The sequence below is a fragment of the Pteropus vampyrus genome, unplaced genomic scaffold (assembly GCF_000151845.1).
Source record: "Pteropus vampyrus isolate Shadow unplaced genomic scaffold, Pvam_2.0 Scaffold766, whole genome shotgun sequence".
Classification (NCBI taxonomy): domain Eukaryota; kingdom Metazoa; phylum Chordata; class Mammalia; order Chiroptera; family Pteropodidae; genus Pteropus; species Pteropus vampyrus.
Genome location: NW_011889547.1, coordinates 9,647 through 18,933, shown reverse-complemented (window position 1 = coordinate 18,933; position 9,287 = coordinate 9,647). Strand labels below are relative to the sequence as shown.

The window sequence follows — 9,287 nt, the reverse complement described above, 5'->3', positions numbered from 1 at the left end:
AAAAAATGTTTAATCCCTTATAAGTAACTTGAGTTAAAGAGAAAAATCAAAGCCGAAATTTAAAAGAATTATTCAGAAGTGCATAACAATAAGAGACAGGTAACGAGAAGAAAAGCTATAAAACATTTATTGACTTACTAGAGCACATCCAAGCTTGAAAACTAAGAATGTAGCATTCTGTTCAAGGAGCCACGAAAACGACGATAAGAAAAAATTTAAACGCTGCAGGAATTCGAAAAGCCAGAAAAGCAGAAATTCATGAATTAGAAAATAACCCCAAATGTCAAAAATCTAGTTCTGTAAACCTATTTTATAGGACATAGTACATGTTTAATTAATCCGGTCGAGGGAACGCGGAGAGGTACCACCCATAAGATTAGGAGCAATTACAGGTATAATTACGGAAGATCATTTTTTTTTTTAAATTATGGGAATGTGATATTAAATGGTTATGCCCTAGATCTGAAAATCTGGATAAAAGGATGACTTTCTAGGAAAATGTAACTACCGAAGAGAGACTTGAGTAGACTCGGCCCTTTAGAGTCACCGAGTCCGGTCAGATGGACTAATCAGATCTCCTCACATTTCAAAAAATGGGAAGAGTAGAAAAAAAGACAGTTTCCCAACTCATTCTACAAAACCGGCATAATTCTAATAACCAGACGAGAGAGGGACATCACACAAAAAAACCAGCAAAACCATACATGACATATTAACGACTGAATGCAGCAGTATATTAAAAGAACAATACTCATAATTAAATGGAATTTACTGCAAGAACTAAAGAATGACATTTCCGATGTTAGGAAACCTATTACTTTAATTTACTCCACTGAACGGATGGAACAGTGAAATTAAAAAATATAATTACCTCGATAGATGCTGTTTGAAAACGTGTAACAAAACGCAACATCGAACCGGTTAGAAATCTAGGAATATGACATTTTCCTTAATTGAATAAAGAGTAATTACAGGAAACCTACAGAAAACATCTACCAACGGTATAACAAAGGAACATTCCTGTATAAGCCAGAAAGAAAACAACAAAACCTATAAACCGCCATGATTTCATATTCATCACGAGTCTCTATACGTTGAAATAAGCCATAAAAAAAATGGGAGTTATTAAGTCGAAAGAGGTAAAGACCAGCATTGTCTTTACAGACAGCTTTTACTTATACGTGTCTAGAAAAGCCAAGATAATGAAAAATAACAACACCCACGGAGTTCCTTAAGGTGAGCAGACACACAAAACCGACACACAAAAATCAATAGTTTTCCTGTATCCATTTCAGTAACAACCGATTAGACTTATAATTTTAAAAGGATCCACCTAGACAGAAACCCAGAAAGAAATGTGAAAGATCAATATGAAGACAGAGAGGAAACTTTTAAAAAGAACACCCGAAAAACAAAAACGCGCTACGTTCCTGGGCGGGAAGACTCGACGTTGTAAAGGTGTCGGTTCTCCCCAATTAATCTACGATTTCCATGCGACGTCGATCGAAATCCCGACAGGAATTTTTATGGAACTCGATGAGCAGATTCTTAAGCTCATCTGAAAGAGGAAATATACAACAGCCAAGAAAACTTTGCAAAAGAACCGTAAGAGGAAATCCGTCCTACCAGCTGTCTGAAAACAAAATCCTCTTAAGCTATCATATTTAAAAACGAGGTAAGTTTAGGGGTTAAAAACAAACAGACTAATGATATATCGCGCAGGACCCAGAGGGTATATGATGAGGGTGGCGTGCAGAAGTCACTACATATTAATTTGAGGAAAGATAAAGTTGGATCTGTCCTTCACACGGCTGACAAAAATCAATTCCATGTGGATTAAAAAGTAAACAGAAAACACAAAACCGCCAAGTCTTTAAGATGAACTCTTCCGGCAAAACCAAGATTTCAGAGGCCATGCAGGGAACAGAGTCATCATCTGGAGCTTTTCTGAGCAAGAAGCCGAACCCAGGACTCATGAAGAAAGATCGACAGAGCTGACGTCAGAAACCATTTTGCACAGATCCTTATTGAAATATTCCATCTACGTGTAACTAGCTCTACGACTTAACGGAAAAGTTAAAAATTTCCCTAAAATTAAAGTCGGGTTTGCTGTCGGATCACCGGCTCTCCCGTCGACACCCAGTGACCCAGGGCGGAGGGCACGTGTCCCTGTCCTCTGTCCCCAGCCTGGGTGGTGCGCCTGAGGCCGGGGGCTGTGGCCTGGGTGGCTGGGGTGTTTGTTCCCTTGCCGCACGGAATTGCTGTCACAGCCCAAATGGAAAGCCACCTGGATGTGATTTCAGAAGCGGGACCTCCAAGCAGGAATCGTGTGACGCACCGTCCTGCTAAGCACAGGCAGTTTCTGTGGCACGGTTTCTGGAGGGGAAAACGTTGAGTGGCCCTCGGCGCTGGCCTTGTCCCCACGCGGTCGGCTTAAAAGGAATTCGTGCTGATTCGCTGGCGAGGGAAGGGGATCCCTTAGGGGGACCGGACTGACAGGAAGGATCGGGTCCTCAAACCCATGTCCACGGGGCCCACGGCCCAGTCCGCTCTGTCCCCTGGTCCCCGTGGGTTAGCATCGCAGTGGCCTCGAGAGTCCTCTCCTCCTGTCCAGCCAGTCACTAAGAACGACCAGAAAGTGGCCAGCGTGACACCGAGGCGACAAAAACTAAGGAAAAGGGGGCATAACGGGAGGAAGAAAGTGATAAAAAGTATAAAAAAACATTTCTCCATAACGCCCAAAATTCAACGAAAATATGATTTCTCTTTGAAGCCAGAGCTCAGACGGACGCAAGCGTTCAATAAGATAACGAGACGAAAGAAAGAGGCTCAGAGTCTGTTCGTCCTCAGGAAAGAAATGGCAGGAAAAAACGGAACGATTTTAGAAATGAAAGCCACATCCGAGTTTTCTCTAGGAAAAACACACTAGTGAAACGGTCAGGGACACGGAGGACGGGCTTGAGAAAAATCGAGAAAGAAAACATAGACACGAACCAAAAAGTTAAATGTGATCAGAAAAAGATACAGAAATCAGAAAACAGAAATCTAATATATAAAAAGATACAGAAATCAGAAAACAGAAATCTAATATACAGAAATCAGAAAACAGAAATCTAATATACAGAAATCAGAAAACAGAAATCTAATATACGTGGTGCACGTGAAGAACAGAACCAAACACATGGACCCATAAATATTCAAAACTCTAGCAGAAGCAAATTTGCCTGAAATTTCAAAATACTCGGGTGTTTTCAAGTAGACGAAAACCCACGAACGTGAGCTACAAAATGATCCTCACGCAGAGGTGGCCCAGCAAAGCCACCAGGTCCAAGGACAGAGAGAATTCCACCCAAGCCCCAAAGTCGAGTCACCCACAAGGACAAGGAATCAGCCTGGCCTCAAACTCGCCCAAGCAGCACCGACTCCACAGGACACGTGGGCATGCTCACCAAGTCCCGTGGGGTTGTGACATGTCACACGGATGTACCGCGAGGCCAGAGGCACCTGAAGGCAGCCCTCGAGCAGCCCCGGACGTGCGAGGACTCGGGAGGTTACCCGTTCCCGGGAAAGGTACAGTCACGAAATCCAGAGAAGCAAGAGATGAATGAAAACAAATGACTCAGGAATGGAAACACTGCTCAAGGACACGGTGACGAGCCAAGACAAAGCAAATGACAGCGACGATCAGAGTGACAGGTGGTTGATACTGACGCCCGACGATGTAAAAAAATTAAAATTAAATCGAGTGTGGGGGCGAAGAGGCGTGTGGGAACCAAAGTGTTAATTACCCAAGATGGGAAACGTGTAATTTAAAAAAATAGCGACCCTGGCTTCTTAAAGATTTTCATAATCTTGAGTTTAAAAAAAAAATAACCTGAGAAGGATATTGGAGAAAATACCTCCTTATAATAAAATATTTATGTGACATCGAGCAATGATTTCATTTCGATTTCTTTCTCTTCTACCGAATTCACACGAATCGAACAAATAAAGCATAAACTTACACATCGGACACATAAATAAAGTGACACACAAAATTAAGTCTGAAGTTCGGCAATTATTCAGTTTGCCTCGGTTTCTCTCGTGTTAAGCTTTCATAAGATTACACAATATATTTTACTGAAATAAGTACAGTATGAACGAATGTGAATACGGTAACATCCACGCGTCCACCCGTTCATCTGCCCATCCGTGTTTCTGCTTTAAAGACCTCGCGCGGAGCACGGGCCAAGAGCCAGGGCCTGGGGCCAGCCTGACACTGGGCAAGTTACTTACCTTGCTGTGCCTCACCTGTAAAATGGGGTAACAGCAGCATCTTTAACACAGTGTCGTGGAGACCATAAAAAAGTAATAGGCACAGAGACCTGAGATAAGTCAGCGCCTGTTACCCAGCAAGCACTTGGCAAGCACTGGAATTCCTATTTTCACCAGGATCTAGATGACATTTCTGTATCCTTCGGCACGTTGATGAAACGTTACACGTTTTTGAGTTATCCTACTGGTAACATTCTAGCAAGAATATCATCGTAACGATCTAACGTGCACGGCTCTGCGACCTCTTCCATTGAATTATCCTGATGTAATAAAACATAAAAATGTACAATTTTACAAAGAAAGTTGGTAGAAAAAAATTGTTTCCTTCGTTTTGGTTTTGGGTTGGATTTTTTGGGGGCGCCCGTTGTTTTTCAGGCCCCCCCCCTTTTTTTTGGAACCTTTTCCTTTGGAAGGGCCGGTTTAGGTTTTTTCCCTTTGTTGTTCCGTTCTTAAAAATTAAGTTTTGCTTGAGGGGTTGGGTTTTGCCTTTTAGGCTTAGTTCTTGCAAACGTTTGTTGTTTCTTCCTTTTTTTTTTTGGATTCTTTTGCGTTACGGGAGGTTGGCGGCCTTGGCCGGGGACACCCTAGGGGCCCCCCGCGGAGGTGCACATGGCCTCCTGCCAGCAGCCGGCAAGGAAGGGGGGCCTCCATCCTGTAGCGGATGAACGAGCCATCCTGGAAGCTGGTCCTCCAGAGCCCGGTCAAGCCTTCAGGCTAAAGTCACAGCCAACGGCTTGGCTGCAACCTCAGGAGTGACCCTGAGCCAGAAGCACTCGGCTAAGCCACTATCTGTGTCAGGTGGCAGATGTCTGCTGTTGCGAGGAGCTACGTTTCGGAGCAACAGTCAAGCGACAATAGGAACTAACACACCACCTACGTGCTAAGAGAAAACAAACCACGAGTTTTAGTTCTAATAATAGTGGGGTAGTTTCCATCGCGCCAACTCTCGTGAAAACGGTCATTCTAAACTCTGGACGAGATATTTATTTAAAAAAACTTTTTTAAAACACAACTTTTAAAGGAGATCATTGGAAAGCAACCTAAAGAAGGCAGAGGCAGGCAGGGCATTCATGAAAGCCACACCGGGAATGATCCAAGTTCATGTGACATTTCATGAAAGCCACGCCGGGAATGATCCAAGTTCATGTGACAATTCCCCCCAAAGGAGCTCTCTACAGAGAGTCTAGTACCGAGCGGGAAAGTGCGATCGTGTTCTCCTGGAGGTCCTGGGGTGGAGCCTGGGGCCGCTAGAGCAGCTGGAAATTGCGAGAAATCCCAGAAAGGAGAGAGCTTCAGAACAGCACGCGTAAACTCCCCTCAAACCCTTGGCTGACTCTTAAACTAAATATGTTTGGGCAAGACCCTAAGGAGCCATGAGATAAACAGCAGCTGGAGGCAGAATGAGCTAAGCAGACATTTCAGCTGCTGCCCACCGCAGAGGGGTCAATCTTGCCAACGTAGAGATCCTGGTAAACATTTCGGCCTTTCCATCGAAAGATCAGCAGGGTCACGATCTACGGGTGAAAACTGTGTGCTTGGGCTAAGGGCTAAAGGCAAATCAGAAAAAAAAGCAACCATAAAAAAATAAACGATCGAACCTCCACAAGTTCAAATTCAACTGACTGCTATAACAAAACTCAACAGAACGCAGACACAAAAACAGCTTCCAGAGTCTACAAAGTAGCAGAACAACGTCTGCCGGATAATTAAAAATTACCAGACTCGTGCAAAGAAACAGGAACATGTGACACGTGTAAAAAGAAAAAGTAATCATTAGAAACACAGCCACAAATTACCTACATATTGGAATTAGTACAAAGGACTTTAAAGTAACTCATAAATGCGTCCGTTTGTCTAAAATAAAAGACAGATATAATGGGTTAAGAGAGGAGGAATCTCAGGAAAGATCTCGAAACGAAAAAAAAAAAAGAAAAAAAAGAGCCAAACGGAAACCCTAGGATAGAAAAGCACACTATCTGAGAGTAAGAGAAAATAAAAATCATCGGATGAGATGAACAGATCGGATGCAACAAAATACAGGATTAGTGAACCTCGAGGCGGCACAACCGAAATCATCCGATTTGAAGCATATAGAGAAAAAAGGATTTAAAAAAATAAACGAAGCCTCCATAACCTTCGAGGCAGATCAAGCAAAGTAACGACGACGATTGGTGCCCAGAGAGGGGAGAAAAAACAAGGTGGAAAAAACATCTGCAGAAATATTGACAGAAACGTTCCCAAATTTGAATTTAGATAAACCAAAAAGAACGACATGCCAGGAAGCACGGAAAACCCCAAACTGGAAAAATGTGAAGAAAGGCACGGCAAAGGACTCATAGGAAGACACGAGCGATCGAAGCAGGCACAGGAACACATCGCACCGTCGCATCAAGGGGACCGACGACCCGGAGGACAGCGGACTCGCGGCCGGAAACGATGCGTGCCAGAAGGCGATGGAGTAACATCTTTCCGGTACTTAGAGAAAACGTGTCACGCTAGAGTTCCATGTGCAGCAAAATGTCCCTCGAAGTAAAGATCAAGAAGACGCCCGCAGATGAAAGCTGAGATGATTTGTCACCGGCAATCCCTGCACTTGAAGAACTGCTAAAAAGAGACTCTCGGGCTGAAGAAAAATTGAAAGCGGATGGAAATTTAAGGTAGAAAGTACAAAAGAGAGCTGGGAATACTAAATAGGTGGAAAGTCTATTTCTTTTCATACGTGTTTGAAAGTCGAGTGTTTAAAGTAAAAACAATAGTGCGCTGTGGGTTTATAACATCTGGAAAAACATATAAAGCAACGGCACGAAGGATGAGAGAGTGGATTCAAATCGTCTTTTTAGGTTCATACGCGATGCACGAAGTGGTACGATATTAATTCCAGACGGGTCGGATAAGTTAGGGTATATGTTTTAACCTCTTGAGCAAAAACTTAAAAATTAAAAATGCGATGCGCAAAGTGGTACAATATTAATTCCAGACGGGTCGGATGAGTTATTTTAACCTCTTAAGCAAAAACTTAAAAATTCATAATGAGGTCTGGCTCGGTGTGCGCAGCCCACGCGGAGAGGCAGGCCAGGTTGGGGCCAGAAGGCCGGCCTGTCCCTGACGGTCCCGGACAGTCCCGGACGACCCCGGACGGCGGGGCAGGAAGGAGGGGCGGCCGCCTGTGTGCAGAGGACGAAGCTGTGCACAGCGGCTTTGGGGACGTGGCTGTCACAGACCCCCTGGGTCAGCGCCGGCCTCAGCCGCACACCCGCACCTGACGGCCAGCCCCAGCACGGCGGCATTGTCGCGTGCCACGCTCTTCCTCCCTTTCCGGCCGCAGGGGGGTCAAGCTCGTGCTGTTCCCTTGTGCTTCTGTCCTCTGCCTGCCTGTCCCGCCACCCGCGTCTGCCTCTGTCACTTCGGCACTTGGTCCCGTACTGCCTTTCGTGTTGGCACTGGCCAAAGCCCCGCGGAGCTCCTGGGGGTCCCAAACCATGCCCGTCACTGCCCTCGGTGGCCAGGACGGTAGCGTGTGTGCCATTCCTGCTCGAGTATGTTCCATGCGGGAATTGAAGCTTCTCCGGCCCGCGCGTCTGCGGGACCCGGGGGCCTGGGCGCAGGACACGGGGCACGCAGGGCGACGGGCGGGAAGGGTGCGCCCTGCACACGTTCCCGTGGGCTCCTCCCTGTCGCCCTGCGCACAGCCGTCCAGCCCAGGGCCCTCGGAACCAGCACGGAACCAGCACGGAACCAGCACGGAACCAGCATGGGACCAGCACACCTCGAACACCCTCTGGCATCCGAGCGGGCGGGTCTCGGATCCCGCATGGAACCGCTCCCGGGTGACATCAGTCCCGCCAGGCCAAGGTCGGCGGGGAGCGAGGCTCAGGCAACCGCGAAGGTGGGGTGCAGCCCTCCCCCAGAGAACACGAAGCTCTCTGATGTGGCCTCTGAGGGTTCCGGGAAGGGACGGAGTGGCCCGCAGGCCGCCTACAGCCTGGGCCCTGAGCTGGTGCTGTCACACGTGCCGTCCGGCTGCATCGTCACGACGGCGTCGCTGGGCAGGCAGCTGTCACTGCCTAGGCACAGGCAGTTTACGTCGGCGGTCCAAGGACGCACGGCCAGCGGGTGGTGGGCATGAGACTCGTCCCACAGCTCACAGGGACTCTTCCCGGGCATCTCCCTATCGAAAGCTCCAGGGAGAACCCACACACCTCAGTGCAGAGGAACTGTCCCCGAAGGAGCAGGGCCAGGGGACGGCCTCCTGATCGTTCTGCAGAACGTGCCCTTGGCAACGAACGCTGTCACGGAATGACAAATCGCCACCACCTTCAGAGATTCCCAAGGAAATGGAAGGCGGAGAGTCCCAGTTAAGTCAAAGCTGGGGACCCGCCTTTCAAAAGTCAAGAAGTCCTTCGAGGATGGGGCGATTCAGGGAGCCCTCAGCCCCGGCTCCCGGCCTTGGGGCTACGGCCGTCCCACAAAGGCCGGGCGGTGGAGAAGGTGGGGAACGGGAGACGTGGGGCTCGTGGCCCGAGGGCCCGGTCCCAGCAACGGGAGCTGGGCTCGCACGTGAGGAAGCCAAACGCCAGAGCCAGGGACGCGGGGTCAGCCTGGCGGGGCCAGAACCTGCAGACGGGACCTGGGAGTGCGGACTCGGGCGAGGGGACCTGCACCATGCAGGGGCGAGCGAAGGGTATATGCAGGCGCAGACGGGGACACCGGGTGCGTCGCAGGGCGTCGGGGGTCTCCATGACAAATGTCCCAGCCACAGCTGAGGGGCAGGGGCCGGGGCCCCGCTAAGCGGGAAAGGCCTCGCTCCCGGGGACGTGGCACGCTCCCGCGCGGTGACAACCCATGCGGGGCGCGCCAGCGGGAAGCGACATGGCCTGGACTGCGCTGGAGCGCAGCGGTGACCCCGTGGCCAGCTCAGCAGGGCCAGGAGAGAGGGAGGCGCCGTCGCGATGGGCCCGGCGACGGCTTTCCCG

The 9,287-nt window shown here is 48.4% G+C and overlaps 1 protein-coding gene across 1 annotated transcript in view; it reads right to left on the bottom strand.

Moving 5' to 3' along the window:
- Nucleotides 1–9,287, bottom strand: part of LOC105309538 (proprotein convertase subtilisin/kexin type 6-like) — a gene marked incomplete at its 5' end in the record, with an annotated part of 84,636 nt that overhangs the window by 72,610 nt on the left and 2,739 nt on the right. The window contains one exon of the mRNA XM_023526258.1: nucleotides 8,294–8,482. Coding sequence (XP_023382026.1) covers nucleotides 8,294–8,482 — 189 coding nt within the window. The remainder of the gene's footprint in view (nucleotides 1–8,293; nucleotides 8,483–9,287) is intronic.